This window comes from Cavia porcellus, unplaced genomic scaffold (assembly GCF_034190915.1).
Source record: "Cavia porcellus strain 051 isolate PalLab524CR breed Dunkin Hartley unplaced genomic scaffold, mCavPor4.1 scaffold_16, whole genome shotgun sequence".
Lineage (NCBI taxonomy): Eukaryota > Metazoa > Chordata > Mammalia > Rodentia > Caviidae > Cavia > Cavia porcellus.
This window is the reverse complement of record NW_026947499.1, coordinates 44,507,278-44,535,163: the sequence shown is the minus strand read 5'-3', so window position 1 is coordinate 44,535,163 and position 27,886 is coordinate 44,507,278. Positions and strand designations below refer to the sequence as shown.

At 40.4% G+C, this 27,886-nt stretch overlaps 1 protein-coding gene across 3 annotated transcripts in view; it reads left to right on the top strand.

The window, feature by feature from the left end:
* Positions 1-27,886, top strand: part of Parn (poly(A)-specific ribonuclease) — a 157,104-nt gene that overhangs the window by 80,283 nt on the left and 48,935 nt on the right. Inside the window, exon 22 of one of the 3 annotated variants that reach the window (XM_063226572.1) lies at positions 2,914-6,619. The exons of the other annotated variants lie outside the window; for them this stretch is intronic. Within the exon in view, the coding sequence (XP_063082642.1) occupies positions 2,914-3,017 (104 nt within the window). The 3' untranslated portion in view covers positions 3,018-6,619. Of the gene's footprint in view, positions 1-2,913; positions 6,620-27,886 lie in introns of those variants that run through there. 3 annotated transcript variants of the gene reach the window in all.

Here is a 27,886-nt window from a genome sequence, read left to right as displayed (position 1 = left end):
GCAGTGGGAGCACCTAGCCCCTCTCTTTACCCGTTTGCGTGATACTCCCTGCAGGAAGGAGATGAGAGGTTAATTGAAGGGCACAATAATGGGGAACCTGACCCCCAAGGGCCTCTGGACAAGTAAATGGGCCACTGCATTGAAGAGGACCAGCCTGGGAACTAGCTTCTGGGGTGTTCTGGTCTCTATTCTCATAGGCGGTAACAAGGCTGTAGTAGGGTGCCCCTTTGCGACCTCAAGCCCATTCTCAGTACATCCACACAGACGGAACCTTATACTTTGAAGGAACATAGGGAATGGTGAGCCCTCAGGAGTTCCCTGTGTCTGTCCTCAGCTGTAAATGGGTGGCTCTTCCTATGCTGACAGGCCTAGGAGAGACAAGGTGGGGAGATAAGGGTAAAAGGGCCAGAGACCCATGCTCCATCTCTGCCCCTTTCAAATTTGGGTTTTGTATGTGGATAGGAAAGAGCCATTTTGCACATCCAAGTGTGGGTATGGCTCCAGAGATGTGGTGAGGAATTCTCTTTGTAAGTAGAACTGGCGCGGCAGGACCGAGAGGTATGGAGTGGTCAGTCTTGCCCAAAGTAGAGTGGAAACCAGTAGTGATCTACAGTTAAAATTGCTCTATTTCGTGATTGGTCTGTGAGAGGTTTTATTGCTACTGACATTATTCAGGTTTTGCAGAAACTAAGACCTTTAGTTGCTGTTATTCTGTGTTACAAAACCTGAAATGCATTGTTATTCCAAACATGATTTTTTGTGTCCTAATTTCATTTTACCAACCAGAAGATGGTGCTGTTGTGCTGGCAACCAGTCTACCTTTCCAAAGTCAAGTAAAACTTAATATGCTAATTCACATTCAGTAATGGGGTACTCTTTAGCATTGGGATTCAACAGTGTATGTCTCCTGTAGCAGGCAGCAGACAGGCAACCTGGAATGGAGGCCAAGCCTTCATAATCTGGAAATTGTGAAGTCTGGGGCCTTTCTTCATTTTTTGCTCAGGGCCACCTTTGTACTAGGGTGAAGGGCACCCCTGAATCTCAGTCCAAAAGACCAAATGTCAGCCAAAGTGATGTTAGTTGTATCTCCTTTTCTTTCCTATGACTTCCTGCAGCTGAGTTGCTGTTTTAATTAATCTTTTGTAAGTGCAGTCAGGGATCTCCTTTGGAGCCTCTTGGTTCCCAGTGAACTGGTAGGTAGGCCACTGCCTGGTGTGGAAGTTAGTTTTGGGGAAGACTCAGAAGTAATATGAGGGTGCTATAGATGCAAACAAGTTTGCTGTCAGCTAAGGTTGACTCATTAGCTCTGTGGATTTATTGTCAGACTTAGCTTCAGCAACTTGTGTGGGCTTGATGTTAATAAAGCACAGTCAGTCCTTATTATTCACAGGTTCTGTACTTGTGAATTCACCTACTTGTTAAAACTTTTTGTAACCTCAAATCATTACTCATAGACTGTTAATTTAGGTAGAAATATTACATGTGGTCAGACAGGGCTAGGCCCTTGAACAGGTGCAGAAGATAAGAACATAATACAACTATAGCTGGAGGTACATTTATTAAAGGCCAAGCCTGAAGATAAAGATGAAATGGCTAGACCTACAGACTTCCCTGAGGGATAAGCAATATACTACAATTGGTATTACATGGCCCAATAAAGTCTAGATAGGTGTCAGTCATCTGCATGGGAGACCAGGACCTCCTGACTCATATTTCTATGTGACTTGCTTCCCCATTGAGTCAACATTACCGAAGCAGCTATACCTTAATCTTATGGTTGATTCTAGTTTTATCCCATGTTGTACCCTCCTCTTGATTTTGTACATCCTGATGATATTGCTCTATAAAACTTGAGAAGAGGGCTCTTTGGCAGTGCACTCATGCCCCCTTCTGTCTCTGAGGAGCTCTCTCTCCCAATAAAAATTTCCTACTCTTAACTTCCATTTTCTTAGAATTCATTTTTTTTTTTGTTTTGGGGAATATGAACTCAACATATCTGACATCTAGTAAGTTGGATGTTATAATCCTTCTTTTAGATCATGCTCATTCCCAGGTATATTCACAGTGGGAGAACTTTGAGTTGTAGCCGGCCTTGCTGAGGCTGGACCACTTAATGCTCTGCCTTTTTATTTGAGCTCTCAAACACTAAACAGATTTTTTTTTCCACTTCTTAATTTTTTTTTTTTATTTTTCATACTCTTATTGGTGACTTTGTTGCTTCAAATGGCCTTAAAGCATGGCATTGAGAGTGCTGTTTAAAGTTCCTAAATGAGAAAAGATTGTTGTTTGCCTTAGGAGAAAATATACGTGTTAGATTACCTCTGGTCAGGCTTCATTCGGGTGCTGTTGGCTGTGAGCTCAGTGTTATATATGTGATTGGTGATATATATGTTAAATAAACCATCTTTAAACAGGGATACACATAAGAAGTGTGTCCAGAGGCTCATGGGAGCTAGCCCTGTGATTCCTCTAGGAGTGCTGATTTGTGTGTGGAATTCTCTGTTCTCAGAGATTTGAAAACCATAACTACAGCCAGCCTTGACTAGTTGCTGCTTTTTGCCTTCCTTTCTCCTTCAGGATATGCAACCCAAATTCCTTAAGGAGAAGAATTTCTGATGTGTAGGGTTTTTGGGGTTTGTTTGTTCATTTGTTTTTACTATGTGGGGGATCAAACAAAAAGCCTGGTGTATACTGGGCAAGTGCTCTACTATGAGCAAGCTCCTTAGTCCTCTTGAGATTTTTTTTAAATGAGAAAAAGAAGAAAAACAGTGATACAGAATTTCAAAACAAAGTAATAGGAGAGTAGCAATAGTTAATATATTGTATATTGTTATCTTCAAAGTAGTTCAAATCTCTGTGTTTAAAAGTACTTATGGTGGGGCTTCAGGAACTGTTCTGGTTCTTGTCTTGTAGCAAAAATAGGCTCCCTGCAGGGCTGTGCAGCCTCTCCTAGCCCAATGAGAGCTCTTCCTTTAATCCCGGCACAGAGACCATGCACGGCGCCAAGTGCTGGCTAATTAGGTGAGTGGAGATATAGGAAGCAACTGTTAAACTTGACTTTAATAGAAAAGGATGTTCTCTGAATTTCTGCTTTTTCTTGATATCCTATTCTGCAGACTGCCTTCTTTTTGTGAATTTCCACTTTTACTTTTGCTTTGTGTGATGAGGGTTGAGAGAATCAGAGATGGGTATTTTACTTTGCCAGACCATTTCAGTTGCAGTTTGATTTTGCACCTTACCCCCTCTGAAAAGAGAAGGGGCCTGAGATGGAAGAAGAATAAAAAGCAGTGAACTACTTGTTTAACGTGTTTGTGACAGAGCTGTAATTCATATGTCTCACGGCCAGATATTTTAAAGAAAATAAAACCAAGTAAAATAAAACAGAATAAAGCCAATCAAAAAGTGTGATACAGGATTTCAAAATAAAATAATAGGAACTCAACAATGGCTACTATAATGCCTCTTATAGGCTTCAAAATAACTACCCATTGCATCAGACATAGGAAAATCAAACAAAACAGAACAATAAAAATAAAGCAGTGAACACAATGCAGGACTTCAAAACAAGATAATAGTAAATCCAGAATAGCTACCATAATATATTTTGTTATCTTTGAAATAGCTACCCCTTCCATCAGATGTAATAAACAGTGAAACAGTGAAAATGATATAGGACTTTAAAACAAGACAGTAGGGAATTAACAATGGCCACCATCTTTAGAAAGAGATCCCCCATACATGCTATCCTATGTATTATTATCCTCTAAAAAGATGATCATATTACCAGCTTTAGGCCTACAAAGTCAATGAAACACTAAACACTACAAGCATTAAATTGTATTTCAGTTCAATAGCTATCACCTTAGCCTACATTTCTCTGGATCAGCTACTCACGTATGGTGTTGGGGGTGTGGAACCTTGGCTCTTCTTGGCTCCCAGCCTACATGCCAGGAGCGGCTGGCATCTGGTTGTCATCTACAGATCTCGAACAGATAGTGCCAACAACTTCAAACCTGGCTTCCTGAGTTTGCCAGATATACTCTTAACTCTCAAACAGGAGGGGTCATCTGTTTCTGTTCCTGGCGCACAGCCTTTATCTGTTAGTGCATTTACCTCCTCATCTATAGAAATCACATTTAGTGAGACTGACACAAGAAAATCTGGGTGTTTTTCTCAGAGTTTTCGGTCACAAGATTATCTGTGAGAATTCTGGATAACTTCATACAAGCAGAAACAAGGAAATAATTAAAGACTCTCAACTCCGTTTTTAAAAATTAATAGTAGTGGACCAGGAGTTTAGATCAGCAGCATAAGCCCCTGCCTAACGAGCACGAGGTTGTAAGTTCGATCCCTGGTACAAAAAAAAAAAAATTAATAGTAGTATTTTAATTATAGACTAAATTCTTGTACTTTCTCATGAAATTAGACCTCCTCCTCTTCCTCATTTTATATGCCACATTGGGCCATAGTGTGTAAAAGAAAGTTTCATTTTGATACATAAATGATGTAAGAATTTCATTTTATGTGTTGTTATGGTTTTGGTCTAGCTGTCCCTCTAAAGTCTCTTGCAGTTAGCGTTTTCTTCAGAGGTGGCTGAATCTAGAGTATGTGACTGATTCGTAGTGCAGTGCTGGGATTAAGGGTTGTGGAGTTAAGGTGGGTGATTGCTAGATCAGTCTGCTGATTGGATGTACACCTCCTTAATCACCATAGATTGGGTGCAATGTAAGGGAGAGTAAGAGGCTGTTTGTTAAGTGTATCTTTTTCTCATTACTTTTTTGCTGTCTTCTACAATAAACAGTTGCCCTCTGCCTTGTGCTACCTTGCCCTGGAGCCAGTCAGTTATGGACTGAAACCTCCATAGATTATGGAGGTTAAAAATAAATAAACCTTTCACCTGTTAACTTTGGGTGTCAGGTGTTTTGTCACGGCAATAGTACCATGATGTATAGTCATAGACTTCATGGATCTGAACAAGTAAAGGTACCACAGGCAGGATCTGAGTGATACTTACTATTGTCTTGATGTTAACCACTTGGAAAAATTAGACATGCAGTTGATAATTCAGTTTTAATATTGTATAAGAGACATTTAAACAGAATACTATTTGGGAAATCATATGTAACTAAAGGAAAAATATATTCCATAGAGTATTTAAGTACATTGAAAGAGTTCCTTCTAACTTTTCATTAGATTTCTAGTTTTAGTTAAGGGAATCTTTTTCATCCTTGTCCTTCCTTGTCTTGTTAAATGTTTGCAAGCACTGTGAAAAGTGATTATTTTAGAGGTTGATCTGTGTGGGGGTCTTTTTGGTTGTTGTTATCATAGATCAAACTCATGATCTCGTGCTTGCCAGGCAGACACTGTGCCATTGAGCTAAATCCCTGTCCAATCTTCGTTTTCTTATCTTGATAATTGAATAGTCTTAATGCTGCATGAACAGCTGCCCCTAGGAACAAAGATCTTTTTCATAATTCACGTTTGGACAGGAAAGTGTACCCTGGTAATGAATCTTGATCATCTGAACTGCCAGTGATGGACAAAGGGTCTGACAGCATACATAACATACTGGTTTGGCTTTAGGCCTGGGCTCTCTTTTAAGAGCATACTGATAAGGAAAAACAAAACAAAACTATTCATAACTAAGTAGTTGTCTTGGAAAAACAGTGCATACAGTGTCTTAGGTTAAGAAAAATGAGAATTAAAAAAATAAATAAAATTTTAAAGAAAGAAAATGAAAATTGTAACCTACATATGAATATCAACTACTTGGTTGTTTGGAGAGTCCCCTTCTTCCTAGGAGCTCTTTGTCTCTCTAGTGTTTGTGTCACTACTTGGGGATACATAAGGGCCCATGAGTTGTTTTCTTCATAAGGCTGGTCGCTGTATCTTTGATTTTTTAAATGTACTCTCATTGTATGTTTTATATAAATGTTTACTCTTTCTTGCATCAGGTCTCTTTCTATACATGTACAATGTTAATTTTAAGTCAGTAGGAGAATGGACTTCTCTCTGTACAGAGAAATGGAGCAGAAAGCGGAGATTTTTCGAATTTATGCCCGGTCCCCACCCTGGTTTCTGATTTTGTTGCATGGCATTAGAGAATGTGATTAAAATAGTTGGCGGTATTTGTTGAGTCTTGCTTTCTGACTTAGTTTTTGTAAATATTCCAAGTATGTTATGAAATTTATTTTTTAGTTGATAAATATAGGGTTCTGAAGGTTTATTGTAAATATGTGGTTCCAATTTTCTAGATATTTATTGATTATTTTTGTTTGTTTGATCTATGAGTTTGTAATTAAGATACCTGTTTTTACCTTGTTCTGTGGTTATGTAGTTACTGATTTTCTTTGCATTTTATTAAGTTTTACCTTGCATAGTTTAATGCTGTTGTCCTAATTAGTGGTCTGTTGTTTTGTTTTTTGTCTTGAATTCATTTTTGTCTAGTTTAACGTAATTTATTTTGAGGTTTTCCCTTTTTGGTTAGTATTTGTCCAGTACATCTCTGTCCATCCTTTTGTCCCACCCTTTCCAAGTAGCTATAGATGTGTCTTATGAGTAGCAGATGGATACACATTGACTTTTTCTCCAGTCTGCATGAGAATGTCTGTATCTTAAATAGTGACTTTAGTCAATCTATATTTACTATTTACCATGCCTTTTCTTTCTTTCTTACTTTCTTTCTTTTCTTTCTTTTTTTTTTTTTTTTAACATCTACTTGTGGAGCAGTATTAGGAGAATTCCAGGCCACTGATGCTCATAGGCCCTGGTTTTTAGCTCTCTCTTGTTTTGGACACCTGAACTCTGACACACAGGTACATTTTTAGGGGTAGGAGCTTCTGTATCCTCTGTTTGTATCCCAGTTCTCTTTGGTTCTTGATGATGTCTGTGGCTCAGGATCTTTCTGTTGTGTTAACATTTGGGTTTGTCTTTTATTTGCTGCTGGCCTCTCTTTACTTTATACTTAACTCCTTTATAATGTTTAGTACATATGCCAAGTGGGAAACATGAACGTCTCTCGGCTCATCTTCAGCGATCCATTGTGCTTATTTGCTGCTGTGTGACTGTGTACAGGTCTGTGTGTTGTATCTGCCTGGCTGGAGGACTGCGTGGCAGCAGGGGTAGGGCTGGGGAGCAACTCTGATTTGCCCCAGAGTATAGCTGCAAGAGCTTGAGTTTGAGAATGGGTTTTCTCCACAGTGGGTTCAATTCCTAGTCCCCTAAATATGAGAGTTCCAAGGAAATCATATTTTCTGGTTACCAGAACATGGACCTCATCTTAGTTGAATCTTGAGGTCGAGTGGACACTTATTTCATTGCCTATCAAGTGCTCTATTTTATGTTGTTTTTCATCTGAAAAAGAAAAAAGAATGTTTAGGTTTGCCAAATTGTATATTATAGTAGTTCTTTTTTCTTTTTTCTTTTTCTTTTTCTAGTTCTGAAGAGTAAACCCAAGGCCTGTCAGCATACTAGACAACACGCTTCTGCTACTGAGCTGCATTCACTGCCTATTTATTTATTTATTTATTTATTTATTTATTTATTTAGAAACAGAGTCTGAATAGCTCAAACTGGCCTTAAACGTGTAACTCTCTTGCATCAGCCTCCCAAGTAGCTGGGATTACAAGTGTGCACCAGCACTGCCAGCTCTAGCAGCGCTTTCATCCAGCTGAAAAGTGGTAGAAGTGATGTTCGGAAAAACCTTTAAGCTTAGTTAAGTCATTTAGAGAATTTCCAGAGCATCAAAGTGGGAGGCACTGTGGCATCTCCAGTGAGGACTCTTTCTGTGTTTGGATGGCTTTTTGTCCAGGTGGTGATTCACATTCCCTTACCTAACATCTGTCAAGGGGTTGTTCAAAATTTCTTAATGGTGCTTTGCTCCACCATTTTATTTAAAAGTAACTCTTACATCCCCAACCCTTTCCTTGCTCTCTTGTTCTGAAGAGTACTGACCCATTTTTCTTTTTATCTATACTCCTGCCCTCATTAGTATCTTATTTCCCTTTATAGTGCCAGAGGTCTGTAGTTCATCCTCAGTGCCTAGAACTGTCGACACACTTGAGGCACTCAGATGTTTATTGACTGCATTCATACTAGGCACCGAGGTAAGTGCTGACAGTACAGCAGGGACCAAATGAGATGCTGCTTCATGGAGTGTACAGTCTAAGAGGAGAGACAAGTGTGTTCAATAAAGCATGGGCCATGTGGAAGGTCAGACATTGACCTATTCTAGGTCCTCTGGGGAAGAGAATGTTACACCAAGAGGTAAAAGAGAGTTGGAAATGAGCTTTGTGGCAGTGGTGGCATGCTCCAGAAAGATGAGCATTTTTTCTAAAGGTTCAGAGGCTGGAGGGAGCCAAGTTTGAGAGGTCAAAGCATAGTTTAGATAAAAGGAATCTGTGGCCAGGCATGGTATGCACCCATAATGCTAGCTGCTCAGGAAGCTGAAGCAAGATTACAAACTTTTTACCCAGCCTGAGCAATTTAATGAGCGCCTTTCTCAGAATAAAATGATAAAGAGGGTTAGGAACCAGGCATGGTGGTGCACACTTGTAATTCCAGTACTTTGGGAAGCTGAGGCAGGAGGATTACAAATTCCAACCAACACTTACCTTGTCTCAAATTTTTTTAATTAAAAAAAATAGGCTAGGTATGTAGCTCAGTGCAAAGGTCCTAGGTTCAGTGCCCATACTAGGCAAGTACTTTACCACTGAGCCACACTCACCTACCTCCATGAATGCTGTTATTTTGGGTTTCACCTGTTATATTTAGTTCTTTAGAAGGACAAACAGATCCATGAGCAACATAAGGCCAAGAGGAAAGAGCAGGAAGTTTTGGAGTCCTATAGGTCTCCCTTTGATTCATTGGGCTTACCGTGGCTTTCTGAGCTAAGGTTGTCCTGTGTAAGAAAGGACGTTTCAGAAAGTACCCCAGTACCCCACATGTAACATCTGTAGGGCGGCAGTGTTCTCATCATCACAGGGACCCCATTGGCACTGGTTATTAATACAGCACTGAGCAAAGGACTGGTACTCAGGAGTGCTCAGCTGCATGATAGTTCTTACCTCTGCCCTGGAAGAGAAAAGGTTTTGTCTTGCTGGGTTTTGTACACAAGCAGTGGCTTTTTTAGTTTGCCTTTGAGAATAAGGAGGGGAGAGAATCACCTTTAGACCTAGAAGACTTTTTAGAATCACTTATAATGTACTTTTTAGCCACACTTCTTAACCTTTTAGGAACAGGGATATCTACTTGAATCTGCTAAATCTCATAATTTGGGGGGCAGAAGAGAGCCAAAGATATTTTTGGCCCACATTTTTTACTGTGTTTTCTCTTATTTTTGTCATGATTTCAGCTTGTTAATTAAGGCTTACATTATATGTATTGTTTACTAGTTATCCTTGGTGAACAGTGTAGAAATTCACGTGCTGCTTGAATTACTTTCCATGTAATTTTTTTTTCAGTGTTGGAGATCAAAGCTGAGCCTCATGCATGCTTGGCAAGGATGCTACCACCAGCTACATCCCAGCCCAGTTTTTTTTTTTTTTTTTTTTTGAATTATCCTATAGGATGTAGTTTGAGATTTCTCAGCAATGAGAATAAGTCTGTGATGATCCATCTAGACTCTTTCCCGGTCCTTGGTGGATAAAAACACCCATTTCTGAGCAGGGGGATAAACTTCCTGTAGAGCAAGCCAGCCTATTGTAGCCTTGACCTTTAAAAGGCAGTGGGACCTTGGACTTTGGCATTTGCGTCACCTCATATAGATAAGCAACATGAGGTAGTGTTTGAGCTAACTATGAATTTGTGATTTAATTGTTTAAATGAAGGAAGGCGAATGTGTAATATAAAAGAAACACTTGCTAGAGTGGAGATAATAGAAAAATAGAAACTTAAGAATCAAAAGTTTTGGGGGTTTCAGAGGACTCCTAACAGGGAAACGATCCAGAAACTAACTTTATTGAGTAATCCCATATTTGAGGGTCATTCAAAACTTTTGATATTGGTGAATGTCATAGAATGTTGGTGAATATTTTTTTCTCTGTGGTTCAGTTCTTTTCTGAAAAGCAAATGTGACTCAGAAACATTTTCTGCTGTTTTAGTAGATACTTTTTCTTCTTTTGTCTTTCCTTTTGCACAAGTAAGAATAAGCTTAACCATGTGGTAGGTTTGTCTGTGTGGCCAACTGCATCTGTCAGGTGTGGCGTCTCAAGGCTGTAATCCCAAAACTCCAGGAAGCTGAGACAGGAGGATCTCAAGTTCAAGCCCAGTCTTTGACAAGTTAGTGCCTTAGAGAGACCCTGTTTCAAAAGATAAAAAGGGGATGAGAATGTAGCTCAGTAAGAAGGCACTTGGTTTAATATCCAATACCACAAACAAATTGTTATAGAAATGATTTTAACTGACAGGTGTGTTGTCTGTATTTCCTATCCTTGTTTAGTACAGGGCTACGGAGTCAAGATTTGGATTTAAGCTTCTAGACCACTAAGATGGGCTTTGGAAAAACAAAGTGATAGGTTAAGAACCCACCTGACCTAAATGTTCAGGTTTCCTTGTTTGTTGTCGTTGTTTATTTGTGAGTGACAGGGTCTCACTGCCTATACAGGTCAGGCTGACTTTGAACTCACTCTGTAGCCCAGACTGACCTAGCGCTCATGGTAATCCTCCCACCTCTCAAATTCTGGGATTACAAGCATATACTACAACACCCAGCTGATTTACTTTTAAGGTAGGGTCTTGCTATGTGTTCCAGGCTTGTGTTGAATTTGCTCTTTAGTCCTGATTGGCCTTGAATTGTGTATGCTTCTGCCGCAGCTTCCTAAATGCTGATATTACAGGTATGTACCACTGTACCCAGTCTTTATTAGTTAATCTTTTCTTTCTCTTTGAGTCTCTGATTTCTTTCTTTTTTTTTTTTAAGTCAGTAAAGATTGATAACTGTTGTTCTTTGTGGTACTGGGGATTGAATCAAGGACTTCATGCATGCTAAGCATATGCTCTAGCACTGTGCTACACCTCCAGGTTCCAAATAGCCTTTTTTCTATATTTGTAGTCTTTAAAAATTTTGTATATGCTGGATTTCTGGGATGGTGATTATTATATGTCTGGGTATAGTTTTATTTTGGTTATGGCTATTTGGAGTTCTATAAGCTTCACTAATCCTAATGTTAGTTTCCATTCTTATGTTTGGGAATTTTCGGCTATTACTTCTGTATATAGTCTCTTGATATCATTTGTGTTGCCCCCTTCTTTTTCATTTATCCCTATCAATCTTATGTTATTTTTCTTTGAATCATCTTGCAGCTGTTGAATTGTTATTTCCTGATTCCTTGTTATTTTTAAGAGATCTTTCCTGTTCACTAGCTATAGTCTTGTCTTCGAGATCTGAAATTCTGTCATCACTTTTGTTGAGGCAGTTTTGACAACTTTCAATGGAATTTTTGATTTCCTGTGTATTTCTTTGAATCTGTTTTATGTATTCTGTTTGTTTCTTATATTGTTCATTCAGGGATTCTTTTTGTTTTGTTCCTCTAATTTTTTAACTGTGTCTTCTTTAGATGTGTTCAGCCTCTCTTTCATTACTTTTATCATTTCTTCTTTTATCTGGGAGATTATGTCTAGTTTGAATTCCTTTAAAGCTTCCTGGAGTTGCTGCTTTATTTTAGTTACTATTATTTCAGGTATTTCAGGTATATGGCATGTATTTTCTTCTATGTACATGGCTCCTAGGCTTTCTTGTGATGGGCTGGATGTTTGGGATTGTATTTTGGTCTTTTGTTTCGTCATTTTCCTATATTTCCGTGTTTCAAGTGCTGTTCCAAAGCTGCCCCCTGGGTGTGTTGGAAATCATCTCTATGTCCTGGGCTCCTGGGATCCCTCAGGCAGCGCAGCTCCCTTCTTGGACAGCAAAGCCCCCAGATTAAAAGAAGGTTACTGGGCTCAACCCAGACAGGCCAAAGCCTCCTCTAACAGCGCAGTCACACGCCGCTGCCACACCCCCCGCCCCCGCAGTGAATTTCCCTGGACTGAAAGAAGGCCACCAGGCACAGTCCAGGCAGGGCCGAAACCCTCCGAGCCCAATCCAGCATGGCCACAAGCCAGGCAGGTCCCCGACCACCCGAAGCAAGGATCTCAAACTCTCCCAGGGCTCGGGGCTCTGATGGTGCACAGGAACCCACCTCCTCAAGTAGCGAAGCCCCACCCCCACCCCACCCCCAAAGAATGTCATCCGGCGCGGCCCAGGCAGGCCCCAAATCTCCTCCACAGCACAGCTCCCTCCTCCAGGGGCAGCTGCGCGAAGCTCCCTGAAAAGAGAAGGTCACCTGTGCAGCAAGTAGGCCCCAAACCTCCTCTGCAGCGCAACTCCCTCCTCTGGCCTGCAATCCCAATGAAAATACCATCAACATATCTCATATATCTAGGGAAATCACTCCTAAAATTCATCTGGAACCAGAAGAGACCTAGAATAGCAAAGGCAATTCTAAGCAGCAATTCAAAGGCAAGGCAGGAGGCGTCACAATCCCTGACTTGAAATTATACTACAAATCTACTGTAATAAAATCAACATGGTACTGGAATAAAAACAGATCTGAAGATCAATAGAATAGATTAGAAGATACAACCACAACTACAAACACACTCAACCACCTTATCTTTGATAAAGGGGCCAAACATGTTCACTGGGAGAACGACAATCTTTTTAATAAATGGTGCTGGAAAAACTAGCTCTCCACATGCTGAAAACTAAAACTAGACCCATGCCTATCCCCATATACTAAACTAAAATCTAAATGGATCAAAGATCTGAATATTAAAACAGAAACACTAAATCTGTTGGAAGACAAATTGGGTAAAAACCGTGAAGACATAGGGGTAGGTAGAGAATTCATGAACAGGAATCAAACCACACGGGAGCTACTTCCCAGAATAAATAGCTGGGATCATGTCTTATTAAAAAGTTTCTGCATATCAAAAGAAATCTCCAGCATAGTGAAAAAAAAAACCCACAAACTGGGAAAAAATCTTAGTGAACTTTCCCTCAGACAAAGGACTTCTGTCTAAAACATATAAAGAATTTTTTAAAAAATCAGATCTCTGAAATTCAAGGACCTGATCCAAAAATGGGCATCTGAAATGAATACATAATTCTCAGATGAAGAAATACAAATGGCAAATAAATACATGAAAAAATGTTCATTATCATTAGTCATTAGAGAAATGCAAATGAAAACAACACTGAGATTCCATCTCATTCCAGAAAGAATGGCCAGGATCAAGAAAACTACCAACAACAAATGCTGGAGAGGCTGTGGGGAAAAAGGAACTTTCCTCAGCTGTTAGTGGGAGTGTAGACTGGTGTAACCACTGTGGAGGTCAGTCTGGAGATTCCTTGAAAAGCTGGGATTGAAGGGCTGGGGATTTAGCTCAGCGGGATAAGCGCCTGCCTTGCAAACAGGCAGTCGTGAGTCCAATCCCTGGGATTGGAAGTCCCATTTGACCCAGCTATTTCACTTCTAGCCATATTCCCAGAAGAACTGAAAACATCAAACACAGTGATATATGTGCACCCATGTTTATAGCAGTACAATTTGTGATAGCCAGATCTTGGAAACAACTTAAGTGTCCATCAACTGAGGAATGGATAAAAAAAGTTGTGGTAGTTTTATACAGCTCTAAAGAATGATCACATTGAGATATTTATAAATAAATTGGTGCAACTTGAGACCATACTCATAAGCAAAATAAATCAAATTCACATGTATAAATACTGTATAATCTCCCTGGTGTTAGAAATGGTAAGAGTACATAAGAGTTTATGGTAATCATGATTCCCCATTACATTGCTTTGAAGTCTTATAATGTTTTCATTCATTAGTTGGTATGGTTTTAATCTGTTTGATTTTATTATCTGTGATGGTATGAACAGCTATTTTGATGAAAACAAGTCATTGTAATAACCAGTGCTGATTTAGTATCATCTTACTCTGAAGTCCTACCATGCTTCTGTTCTGCTCTTCTGTTTCCTTCAGTTCTATCATGTTGTATCTTACTCAATTGTATTATGTGTGATATATAAACAAATTTTCTATGGAAAATGAAATAATATAGTAGCCGTTGTTTGTTTTCTGTTTTGGTTCTGAATGCCCTGTAATACTTACATTCTCTTTAATGGCTTTATACTATCTTGTTATGTTTGATACTATTATATAGGATGTTATGCTCAACTATTTCAAAGAGACATTACGGTAGTGACTGTTAATTACGGGTTGTCTTCTGGTAAAATACTGTGTTGCTTACATTGTTCTGTTCTGATCTGCTTTGTTATGTCCTGCTTTGTCTTGATCTCTTTAAAATAAAAAAAAAATTTTGTATAAAGCCCAGTGTAATTGATGATTCAGTATAGGAACTTAGTTATCACAACTAGATGAGTAGATAGCTTCCCTGCCTTCTTTTCCCCTAGAATGTTTTGGTTTGGTTCGGTTCAGTTCGGTGTCCTGTTCTGTTCTGTTTAAGACAGAGTCTCATTATGCAGTCCAGGCTTGCCTTAAACTCACTGTATAGCTAGCCTAGGTTGGCCTCCCCTAGAATTTGTGAAAATGATACAGAAATTCAGAACTGGGTGAGTTAGGTAAATTGTGTATGTATTGATGGGACAAGCTACCTTGAATGGCATTTTACAGTGTGGGAGATTCTGAAATTATTAGCTTTTCTATGGATTAGTTGTGGTTTATTTGATGAAATTCATTACCCTGTGCCTTCCAAGTAACCTTACCTTTTCCTTTTCCTCACAAGTGATCACACACACACACCCCACACTGCTATTAGTCCTGCCCTCTGAGAGGAGCCTCTGGCTGCAGAAGATGCTAGATATACCTTGGCAGCAGAGTAAATCAGTCATTGTTGGATGTGCTGGAAATCTTTCAGCATAGGAACATTTCCATCAGTTATTTTGTTGGGGTGCTTTTGTTTGCTCTGGGTGAAGACTCAGAACTCTTCCTGAAGGAAAACTATTATGAATATTTTAGCACAAGTTGATTCCTCAACTTCAAACTAAGGTGTTTTTTCCTTCTAGAACAGAAAAATAAGGATAGGGACTTAGCTCAATGGTAGAGTGCATGCCTCAAATATATGAGTCTCTGGATTTAATCCCCAGCACTACAAAAACAAAAATATGCTCAAACCTCTCTAAAAGTTGAGAAATACACATTGGAAATTTATTTATTTATTTATGCAAAACAGGTTTTTATCCAAAAGAGTAGCTTATATAAAGTTTTGCTTTGGCTACAAAAATCTCTGTAATCTGTTCCAGAATATTTTGTCTTAGACATTTGGGTATCACAACTAATCTTACAAATAAAAATGTTTCTTCGTACCCCTGACAAAGGGCCTCAGTGGCCACCCTACTCAGTACTGCTTCTGGAAGTCCAGGAGCTGGCCTCTCCTTATTTCCAAAAATCTCATTTCTCTAGTGTTCTTGAATACAGATTGTATTGAATCAAATATGAAAGCTTCTTTGTTTGGGGTATTTTTGTTTTTGCTTTTGTTTTCTGTTTTAAGACAATATCTTGCTGTATTGCCCAGGCTGACTTCACACTTGCAGTCTTTCTGCTTTAGTCTCCTAAGTAGCTGTGACTACAGGCATGTACCACTATGCTTTACTATTTGTGGGTTTTATATAATAATGAGAGTTATCTTCATAGTTTGCTGTCCATTTGATATCTGTCTTATGTGATGGGTAGAGTTTGGGATTTAAAATTTATAACCTTTCCCAATATCTTTTCATATGAAAATAGTTGATGATAAAATTGATTTAGCATCTATGACAGCATTTTAAATAAAATGGTTTATTTATAGCAAAAGAACAAATTACTTAATGATCATACAATAAGTCATATTTATTTAAGATTGTTTTCATTGGATCATTCCTGTAGAGGAAATAGTAGGTTAAAGAAAGGATATGATCAAAAAAAAAAAAAAAAAAAAAAAGGATATGATCACTAAGCTCAACCTCATTTAGATAGAACATTCACAGACTATCAGACCTCTTTGTTGCAGAAGATGAATACTGACTCAGTGATCTTGGTTTATGGATTCTGAGAATAATGATTGACATCTGCTAGCAAAGTAAATGGCTGGTACTTAGTATCTTCCCTGACACATCCCAGCACATCTGAAATCCTGTTTTCTAGAGCTTCTTACATTAGCTACAAGACTTTGGGTAGGTTATTCAAATGATAGCCAGTTTTTTCTATAAAAAAGTGAGGGATACAGAGCCACCAGCAGCGACACCATACTATATCTGATATCATCCCAGGACAGAATTTTTGCAGCCTTTGTTTAAGTGGCCCCAGACCATTTTGGGAGGTGAGCAACTGATCAAGAGACTCCTTGGTCAGGTGAAGGGCGGCCAGAATGTAAATTATAGGCAGGATTCTCACTGGCACTCGGGAAGGAATGCTGTCCATTCCCTTTCAGCAAGAGGCTTTATTTGAACTAAGAAAGTGCTCCTTCTCAGCTTAGGCTTATATGTGATACATCTGGTTCTGTCCTTTCTTCTTAGAAATTGCCCTCTCTTCTGAGGATACTGCGGTATCCTCTTCTGCTACCAGTCACCTCTCCCCAGGATGCACTGATCATAAGGACTCCTTACAGCTCCTAAATGTTGTTTGTGAATCAGGAGGATAGACTGACTTGTATGAACTGTTCTGTATGAACATTGTCTTCACCACTGTGCTACTAAGAAGGTGAGGGTCTCTACTTCTGATTCTCTCACTCCACTGGAAAGGAGAGTGAGCCATTCATTCAACTGATATTTATGAAGCACCTCTGTGGCATCAGGTTATTTATAAGTTGCTGCTATTCAGTACCTCTGACACAAAAGAAGACAAAGTGGTATGGGGTGGAGGAGAGAGGAGGAGAAGTTGGAATATTCTCTGTTGTTCTGTATTTTATTTAAACCATTCTTGAAAATTTAAAAAATTCTAATCTGTATTATTTCCATTTTAGTTTAATACTAAAGTTTTTTAAATTACCAGATTAATTACTTAACTTTTCCTCCCTGATCACCATTAAAACCCATTCTCTGGGAAGCTGAGCCTTGGTTATTGGTAATGATTGCAGACACAAGGTCATTCTAAGCATAGAAAAATAGCTGTGTTTGATGTTCTGTGCTGCCAACCCAAAATGACTTACAAATATTCCTTGTCTTCAGAGGACAAACTTGAGAATGTTTGGTCAGAGGAGAAACACAAAGGCACGATTTGTACATTCACTAGATACTACATGGAATTGCATTATAAAATTTGTATACTTGGGTGAATTCATATTTACTTGCATTGGGTAAATAGTTTCATTGTAGCAAGACTGGTTTTGTCTGTAAGTCCATTCAGTAGAAATATCTAGCTGGGTGAGCTGGAGATGAGGTGGGAGATGTGGATCTGCTTTTTCTGTGGAGTGTCAGTTCTCACATTCCTTTTATACTGCACACCCTGCTGATTATAAACTGTGTGCACATGTATGTGTGTTTATTTTCCTGGTGTTGACATGCAAGCTGTCTTCTCCCCCTCGTGTATGAGAGGAGCACACACTCGTGTGTTTTGGATTCTTTTAGAGATATGCAGTGCTCTTCTGTGCAGCACCTTGGTAAGGAATTTTCAAGGTTAATTTTGGCTAAAGGCAGTTTTCAACCTGGGTCTCCCTACACGCGTGCACTGTTGCAGTACCAGCCTTAGGTGCTATCCTGGAACTAGTTGCATAAGGTGCCTTAGTTCAAAAATAACAGTTGCTTACAGAGGGTAAGAGGCAGGCCAGTAACAACAGATTGGCTCCTCTTGGGTTGCGAGTGCTTTCCACCACATTATTCTGCTTAGAGGATGTTTAAAGCCTTTCAAGTCCTGAAGTGGTCAAATTTTTTTTGTAACATGTGGTTGAGGCTTCTAAAGTGCTGAGCACAGGATCTCTGTTCTTGTTGGAAGCAGTAGTGCGTCATACCTGCGCCCTCACTTGAGTGTATGACAGGCCATGCCCCAGTCATGTGCATTCTGTACGTTGGTTGGCTCTTCACAGTGCATTTAGATAGTTGTGTCCTAATCCACACCTCTGCTAAGAGCATGGCAGTGGGGACAATAAGTGCAAGGGGAAATCAGCTGTGAGCACAAGAAGGATGACTCAGCATATACCAGCAAGCTACTTGCCTGGGATTCTCACTGTGACAGCTCTAATAATGGTGTACTGTTACCCTGAGAATTGGTGGCTTTTCTGCCTCCTTTCCCAGAACAGCTGTTGGCTATGGAATAAGAGATAACTTGATTTTTCAAGCCAACTTTCTTTTTTACATTTTGTGCCTTTGTCTTTACCTTGACATTTGCTATGTCTTCTCATTTATTACTCTGAGGTGAATTGCTATGTCTTCTCATTTATTACTCTGAGGTGAAAACTATGCAGTTGACTCCCATATCAGATCCATTAGCCAAATTGTGTCATTCAGAACCATGGATTATTCCACTGGTGTACTATAGCAGATGAATCTGTAGCCATATACCTCCTTGCTGCTACTTTAGTTTATACAGAAGAGATCAGAAGCAAGCCAAGCCTAGTATTTCTGTTGGTAAAGGCCTTAACTGCCATCCTAACCTGACACAGGTCATTAGGGGACTACCTGTGAACACACTAGAAAAATGCAATTTGTGAAGCTTTATAGTTGGATTCCATGTAAGTTGCTATTAGATAACTTTTAATTTTCTTTATTAGAATCAGCATTAAAACATGCAAAGGCATTGTAAGCAAATTCATTCATTAAGCATATCTAAAATGAGACAGTTGCTAAGGGACTTCAGAATTAATACTTAAAAAAATGGCAGTATTTTTCTGGGGGAAAAATGTGGAGACCTCCTTTCAAAATCCTTAAAGGCTCCATTATAGTCAACTCACTACTGTTGCAGTGAGTCATGCTATTTACATAGACCATTGAATATGTGTCTTTCTATCATGTCAGAATATATTGAACAACACTAAATTCAAAAGCTACATCAATTTCATTGGCTTTAATTCACTGGGTACTCTTGGTTTCACTTGGTAATCGTGACCTTGGCAATCACATGTACTTTTATTCTGTTTTAATGTACTTACTAATATAAAAACACTCAAATCACATACCGCACTTCACACCATGATATGCATATAAGTGTTATGATTTATATCTAGATGTCCCCCCAAATCCTTGTGTGCTTATGTATGGGGCTTTTGGGAGGTGATTAGTAGATCATGGGGACATGATACTTCTCAGATTAGTCCACTGATGAGTTTAGGGCCAAATGTGATGTTGGGAGATGAAGCCTGACTGGGGGGGGGGGTGTCGCTGAAGGCATGGCCTGAAAGGGTCTGTCTCCCTCTCTCTTTCCTTATTCCCTCTCTCTGCTTCCCAACACCATGCCATGAATTGTTCCTCTTCTGTCATGCTACCTGGCTTTGGAGCCACTGGACTATGGACTGAAACCTCTACAAACTGTGAGCCAAAATAAACCTCTCCTTCCTTAAGTTGTGAGTGTTGGGCAATGTGTCTCTGCAATAAGGAGAAAGTAATTAAGACAATCAGTAACAAGAAGACTAAGAAAAAGTTAAGATAGCCACAGGAATTAAAGAGGCAGTACAAAGAGAAAAGGAAAAGAGTTGACGCAAAGACAAAGAGTTACTATGAGATGGCCAGATAGGAGGTTAATAACCCAACCCAGTGGGCAGATCTGGCAAGGTGTGTCCTAATGGCAGCAGTTCCAAAATGGGCAGCCGCATACACAGGAGAAACTGCACAAAGCTAAAGCTGGGGACAGAGTCAGACATTTGTCATTGTGGTGATCTCTGGGCAAAGATGGTGACAGATGACCAGGTGACAGATTGGTCTTGCTGCTGTGCCATTTTGAGGTACCCCTCCCTCTTTGTGGTTGGGGGAGGTGTGATAAGTTCAAGTACCTGATTTCTTAGATATGTCCCTGTGCCCTGATTTAATTTGGTAAATTCACAGATGGTAATTTTTATTAGCCCAAATAAGTTATTAATTTGTTAGTTTGTACTTTATGATTGAACTGGACATATGGTGATTGTTCACATGTATAAACAAGATTTAGAGTTATTTTGTTGTGGCATTTGTACTCAAAATGGAGTAATGCATGGCAAACTGCAGCTGTGGATTATAGAGTAATTCAGGGGCCTGAAACATGCTGTTCTATGAAAAACTCAGAGAGCAGGGCCCAGCCTGCTTCTCTCAGCTGTGTAATACACGACTTCAGAAGATGCTTGTTAGTTTCATACTGAGTATTCGACACTGTGGGAAACCTTTGGGTCATTGGGAACTTTAATATATTGTATTATAAGATATTCAAAAGTATTTTGAGGTATAGCACTATTATACTTGCCATTATATTAATGTTTTACATATAAATATTTTAATCTATCCAGTTGGCTTTCCATTGGATGTCCAAATACACTAAAACATCTACACTAAATTCTCCTTAGGATAAGAAAACAATAATATTTGTAACAATTTAGGGAAATTAACAGTATGAGATAGGAAGGTTGAACAGTGCCTCTGTGTGTGTGGGGGTGTGTGTGTGTGTGTGTGGGTGTGTGGGTGTGTGGGTGTGGGTGGGTGTTTTGCTGGAAACTGAACCTAGGACCTGGTGAATGCTAAGTAGGTATCTATCCCAAAGCTATATGCCCAGCCCCAAGTATCACCATTTAAAAAAATTATCCTGTTAGCAAAGAATTTCACAGATTTTTTTCATGTGCAAAAGTGGTGAAGAAGAACTTGTTAATTCTGTGGATTTGGAGAGTTGCTACCTTCCAAAATCCCTTACTAAAGAGAAAAGCTTGTTATTGCTGACTCTTGATGGCCCCTTTCTTTTCTCAGTCCCTGTGTCTTCCCCTCTCTTTTCTTTCTTTTTGCCTGCTGTTGTGTCCATACATGTTTGACTCAAGAAAAATGTCACTCTGTATGATTCATCTCATTTTGGCAGCTTTATGTGTCCTAGTCCAGACCCGAACGCTCCTATAGGTCTGATATTGGCAGCAACTGCCTCATTTAACAGGAAAAGTACTTAAGGAAGAAGAAAATAAAGAAGTGCAACAGTCTTCCTAAAACTATGAAGAGAGGAGGGGAAGGGTTTGGTAATTTAAAAAGACAAAAGATAATACAAATGTAGAATCCTGGTGTTAAATGCCAAGATGGGACTTCAAAGTCAAAATAATTCTTACTCAGTTTTATACCACCTTTTTTGAGTTTTGGTAATCCTTAGGGTTTGGGGTGTAGTATACAAACAGAACCCTCTAATGAAGTGAATTAGTTGTCAGATACGCTGTCTCATCAAAGACAATGAGTAAAATTGATGTAGAAAATGCAACTAGTGTCCTCAGTCTTTTTTTTTTTTTTTGTCTTTTTCCTTTTTATCGGTACTGGAGATCGAACTCACGACTGCCTGCTTGCAAGGCAGGCACTTTTTATGCCGCTGAGCTAAATCCCCAGACCCCTATGTTGAATATTTGCTTTAACAAAGTATCACAAATATTGAGGCAAATCTAATGCTCCACAGCAGCTCAAGTTGCCATGGGCAAAAAATGTCATCTAGATGCCTCTGGTGGATGCTTCTGTCAAGGATGTGTTAGTACTGGCATTGCAGCAGAAGCACTGTTAGCAGGAACTAGTCCAGATAAAGGGCCCTACTTAAATGCGACTGAGGACCCAGCCCCAACCTGCAGCCAGCATTGCAATTACATGTAACCTCTGAATAGGTTACATCCTTAAAGTTCGTTTGTTGATTAATCTCAGAACACAAAGTGCATCATTACACGGAAATGCTAGTTTGAATGGTGGGTCATACTTAGAGTCAGGGCCCATTAGAGGCACAGGAGAATCAGCCTGGTTGATACCAATATTTCAAAAATAAAGGGGGTTTCCCATAAAAAGTAGGCATTGTTTGGTGATGCCATTGTGATGTAAAGCCTAGTGCAATACAGGGTTGTATGATCCCCAAAAAGCAAGAAAGGAATGCTGTGTGGAGAACATTGCCAATGCTGGATTAAATTTCAGCCACGTACCACAGTCTAGCACTGTGACACCAGGCAAGTTACCTTACCTCTCTGAGGCAGTTCAGTCATATCAAAATAGGGCTATCTATCCGAGAAGATTAGAGGTAAAGGAAAATATATTAAGATGAGTAGGATATCATGTGGTAATACATTGGATTAGAGAAGACATAGCACCTGGTATGTAGTGATCTCCCTAGAAACCATGATTCCTATCTATTTGCACCCCTTTATCACATGTATAAAAGCAAACATTAAAGACACTGCTGTAAAATAGCACAACTAAAGCATGAGCTAGTCAGTCTCCCCTGGAGTGAAATTTATTCAGTGTTCTTGACATTTAAGATGTGTAATTTCACATGATCTAGGAGGTCTTTGATTTTACCTTAACTGTTCTTCTGTAGTTGAGACATCAATCTTAATTTTCTCCCATGAAGTGTGAAGAATGTTGTAAATTGCTTAAGCCTTTCAGCTGTCTGTCAAGTCCCTCAAGACTGTTAAGTTGGAATTGCTTCCTAAACCCTATTTTAAGTTGTATGTTTCATTTAAAAAGCAATTTTTTAACATAATATTTGTAAACTTTTCCTGTGCTCTGTGCCCACTTGACTCCATTTTCCTTTCTGCTATCTTCACATCTTGTCACTTCCTCAGAAGGAGCTGTGTCAGCTAAACCCTTTTTGTTTGTGCTAAGGAAGTCAGGGTCTTGGTACACAGAGCCCACCCATAACAATTTTGGCCTTTGGCAGCTTGCTCTACTCTCCCAGCCTCTTTTCTCCTTTATCAGAATAGAACTGCTACTTACATTGTGGGGAGTGGGTTTTGAGCTGAAAAGAGCATCACACAGATTGGTAACACTGAACTGAAGGTCACTGTCTCTGGTAGGGTCCTAGACAGTATTAGCTTCATGGCCTCATCTACTCCTGTACTCCCTGGCTCCACGCCTGTACTCTCAGCGACACTTAACCCTCACCCATGAAGCAGCCAACTTCAGGTGCGGCATCCTGTCCCATGTGGATGAAATGCTTTGCTCACACAACTCCCTTTTGTGCCTCCTTCATAAGTAGTCCTGTTTCCTCTTCCCTGGGGGCCCTGACCTAGCGCTTGTCTCCCTACTCACCATCTGGCTTTCCCCAGCAGTGTGAAGCCCAGTGAATGCCTTCCATCCTTACAGAAGACCTACCATCTCACCTCACTCTCCAAGATCTTTTTTGGAGTCCCTACCCTTCTTGGGGACTTTTTCACTCACTGTCCTTGCCCTTGCCTCCAGCTTATTCCTCCAGTGTCCCCAGTGGCCTTCTTGCAGGCAGTGTTCTCCCTTTGCCTGATGACTGGATGCACTGACCTGTCCTTCTTGAGGCAGTGTTGCTTGAATTGTCTGACACCTGCTTCCTAAGTTTGTGTCTTCCTGTTTAGGCCATGACCTGACAGGCTTTGTTGCCTGCTTTTCCCCAGCAGTGCTGTGGTTAAATGTTAATGTTCCTCTGAAGACTTTTTTCCTCACCCTATATTTTAGTTACTTTTTGGTACTGTGACCCAGTATTCAACATTCAAATCTTAAAGGAGGACTCATAGTTTGTATAGATTTTAGTCCATAGTTGCCTAGCTTCAAGTCTAGGGCAACATAGCAGAGGGGCATTGAAGAGGGCAGACAGTTCATGGCATGACAGCAGGAAGCAGAGAGTGATCAAGGAAGAAGGAAGGGAGATAGAACCTTCCAGGCCATGCTCCCAGGGAGCCACCTCCTTCACTGTTATGAGGCTTCACCTCATAACACCATGTTTATCTCATGAGTGTCACATGCTCATGATCCATTCAGCTCAGAAGCCCCAGCTATGAACGCATGAGGCTTTGAGGGAGATATCTAGATATAAACATGATACCCTATTCCTTTTCCATTAGCAATTCTGCCCTTTCTTAGGGCTCAAAATACCTTCACAACAGTAATTCCAAAATAGATTCTGTTCACCTGACATTTCCATTGGAAATGTCCTCAAAACCACCATCCATCTGTTCCAAGCCTAGCCATGCCCCTGGTCTCCTGATCCCAGCCCCTAAATGGTACAAACTGTCCCCACTGGAACTCCAAGGACAGGCCCTCCATTTTTTTCCTCGTATCCCTACCTTCTCTGCCCCGACTGCCCTTTCTCTCCTTCTTACTGTACTAGCTTAGTTTGGTCTCCCAAGGTCTTGGAGGGTGTCTGGTGGAGAGGTCCCCCTGATTGTGCAGTGGCTCCCCTTTCTCTACCCTCGCACATACAGCCCCCTCACTCCAGTCTCCTGTGGGCTCTTCTCCAGCTCCCTTCTCTGGGCATTACCAGTCTGGTCTTCTGGTTCCTCAACCCAGGCCACTGCCTCTCTCCGAGACTGCTCACTTCAGATTCCATCTGCCTGGAATATAACTCTCCACCTTCAGCATTTTCTACACTGTCTGTTCTCTAGCCCTCACAGCCTTTCCTTCAGGAAATTGCCCTTATCTTCAACTTGATCAGTTCCCCTGAGCACAGTTGCTCATCCCACCTCAGCACCTGGGTGATGGTCCGTGTACCTTCTTCTTGCCACTCACATGGTTATCTGTGCACTGGTTTTCTCTTCCCATTAAGTATAAGACTATGTCTCTGTGTTTCACCCTCATTGCCCCAGTTGCCTGGTTTCAGGAGATGGTTTGTTTCTTTATGACTGGATGGGTAGATGAATAAAGGAACAAGAAAGAATCAAATGCAAGCCAGGCGTGGTGGTAGGTGCTTGTAATCCCAGTACTTGAGAGGCTGAGACTGGCAGACTGCCGTGAGCTGGAGGCCAGCTTGGGCTACATAGTGAGTTCAAGGGCAAAATAAACTATATAGTGAGACCTTGACTTGAAAAATAAATACACACACACAAAAAAATTAAATACACTTGTCAGTAAAGCAATTAATATAGTTTTTGATGGATCTCAAGTACTAATATTAGTAGCCTTATTTTTAATTGACTTATTAGCTTATAGTCTTGCAGTGAAGAGAAAAAACTACCAGGCTGGTTTTGGAGATAATGTTTCTTGGTGACATGCGTTATTAAATGCTGAATCAGGTGGCATGGACCAACTCACAATTAACTTCGAAATATTTATTAATTCTTATTTACTTCAGCTCCTGTTCATATCAAAGTCATTATTTCTCACCTAGATTATTGCCTACCTGGTGTTCTTCTACCAATCGTTTCTCTTTCCTTCATGCCATTTTTAGATCATGGGCTTTTTAAGGGCAAGTAGGGTCTCTTCCCTTCTGACACATTCCTAACCCGCACTGCCCAGGCCAGTATTTGTTGAATGAAGAATGAGTGAGTGAGTGAGTGAGTGAGTGAAGGAGATGAATGTTTCAAAAATAGACTATGGTGGTATCTGAAGAGTTCATAAAAATCAGATCTCTATTTTGGTCTCAGCAACATTTTGAAAAACTATACTTCAGGTTTTATCATTATACACTAGTCCAGGCTGTTAGATTATATTCAGCTTTAAGTTATAAGAGTATTTTATTGAGCTTTTGCAGATCCCAAATACATGGATCACCTTCACTTCTATTACACAGTAATGTGATGAGTATAGTTCCAGAATATCCTGTGTTAACTGGAGCACAGTTCTCTTTATCTGAAGTATCTGACAGTGATTTAAAGCAGTAGCCTCACTGGGTATGGTGTGCACACCTGTAATCCCAGCACTCAGGAGGCTGAGGCAAAAGGATTGCCACAAGTTCAAGGCCACTCTGAGCTACATGGTGAGTTCAAGGCCAACCTGAACTGTAGTAGAGATTATGCCTCAAAAAACAAAACAAAACAACCAGAGAATAGTCTCTTTAATTAAGCAGCTACTTTGCCCTAGGCCCTGTTGTAGAAATTTTGCGTAATACTCAACTCTTCCTAATAGCTTTGTACAATAGGTTAAGATACCCATTTTATGGGAAAAGTGAAGCAGTGATTTGCCTCAGACAAGTCAGGGTTGGAGTGGGAGTTGAACCCAAGCCTGTGTGACCTGAGCACCTTTGGCGCATTGCACTTGACTTTGTTGTTTCCTTTGGATAAGTTTTAAATAATAGAAATTACTATTATCTTCATGCCAGCCCTTGCCCAATTTTTTAAGGAATATTTTCTTTGCCACTTCCTGGCCTTAACTGGAGACCTATGTAGTAAAATGTGATCTCGAATCAGCAGCCTGTCTTTATTTAGTTGAGGGAAGAGGTGGACAGAGCAGAGTTGGAGGCATAAATGTTGTAGATGCCAGGACCAGGATCTCACCTTTGCCTGCTGTGCCTCATCGTAGCTGGCTGCCCATTGAGCTTTCTCTCGACCCAGTCACTGATGCCGCCATCACAGGACGAGGTGCCAGTGCATGGAGTATGTGGACAATGTGGAGGTGCTGTTAGCTGCCTGTACTGTTTTACCCTATACCCTGCATCTACAGCATTGTCGTCCGAGAGCCTGCTTGCTTCTCCATAGTTCCTTTACTGAGTGTCTCCTAAGTGCCAAGGGTGCGACAAATAGGGACTGAGAAAGCAAAGAGGAGTGAGTGGGGTTCTCATTGCTCACCTTTACCAGTTCACTCTGACCTTTTCTGGGGCTTCGATCACTTTGCTTTGCCTGGTTTTTATTATTGCAGCCTTAGTACTTTTAATTTTTGGTTTTGGTTTTTGTTTGTTTGTTTTTACCCTTTGTTGGAGAAACATCCTTGATAAACAGAAGGAAAAGTAAGGGACAAGGAGTCACAAACTGAGTCCAAATCATGTGACTGGGGGAAGTGAGTTGACCTCTCTGAACCTGTGCTGTCAATGGTGGTGGCCATTTCCTCCCCAGCATCACTGCCTGGCTCAAGTGAGGTGCCACGCTCTGTTGGCTGCTGCCCAAGAGAAGCTGCTCTTTTTAAAGCAGAGCCAGGGCCTGAGCGAGTACCTTGTTGTTACAGTTCGGTCTCTTTGTTCACACAAGGCTTCAACATGGAATTTTTAAATGAAACATTTGTAAGCATCTGTTTGGTCTATCAACAGACACGAAAGCTGTGCTTCTGCCTTCTTTTCCTTTCCTATCATATGGATCCAGGTGCTACAGAAAAGAATGAGGCATGACCCCTGTCTTCAGAGAGTACCTGGCCCTGCTGGGGAGACAGAGGCCTAAATGAACAGTGGAACATAGGTGCAAGGGTTGAATGGGGCAAGGTGACCCTGGAAGCCTGTGTGGAAGGCCAGCCAGCAAGTCCACTTTTCCCCTGGAAGGCTGCAGCCATCGCTGAGGAGGATGGACCATGGTGGCAGAGGAGACATGGGCTGCAGAGGCCTGACAGGGCTGTCATCCTCTGGGCTGACTGTCGTTTTTTTCCTATTTGGCCTGTAATAACTGATTATCTCTGGTTGTTAGATCTCCAATTCTTGCATTCACTTAGTATTTGCCTCAGCTCTCTGATGTGTTGAGGGGTAGTAATATCCAAGAATAGGAAAAGTTTTATCATTGCCATCAGGGTTGAGAGGCTTTGCATTGTCTTGGTTTTCGTACCTTTCTTTTAAAAAAGGTTTTTCCAGCTCTCCTGCAGAATGCGTGGTACAACCCTTTATTCTCTGCAGTAAAAATGGAGAGGTGGTCGATCTGTTGGAAATCCAAACCTGAACAAAATTCTGTGGAAGAGAAGAAAAATCTGAAATCTCATTCAGATTTAAATAAGTAAACAAAAATGACAAAGGGCATCATCCAGGCATAGGGTAGAAATCCAGACGGTGGCCAGGTGGTGCAAGGCCAGGCTAGCAGCTACTGTGGGAAGAGTGAGACCAATGTGCTGGGTGTCAGGAGCTGGCCCTGT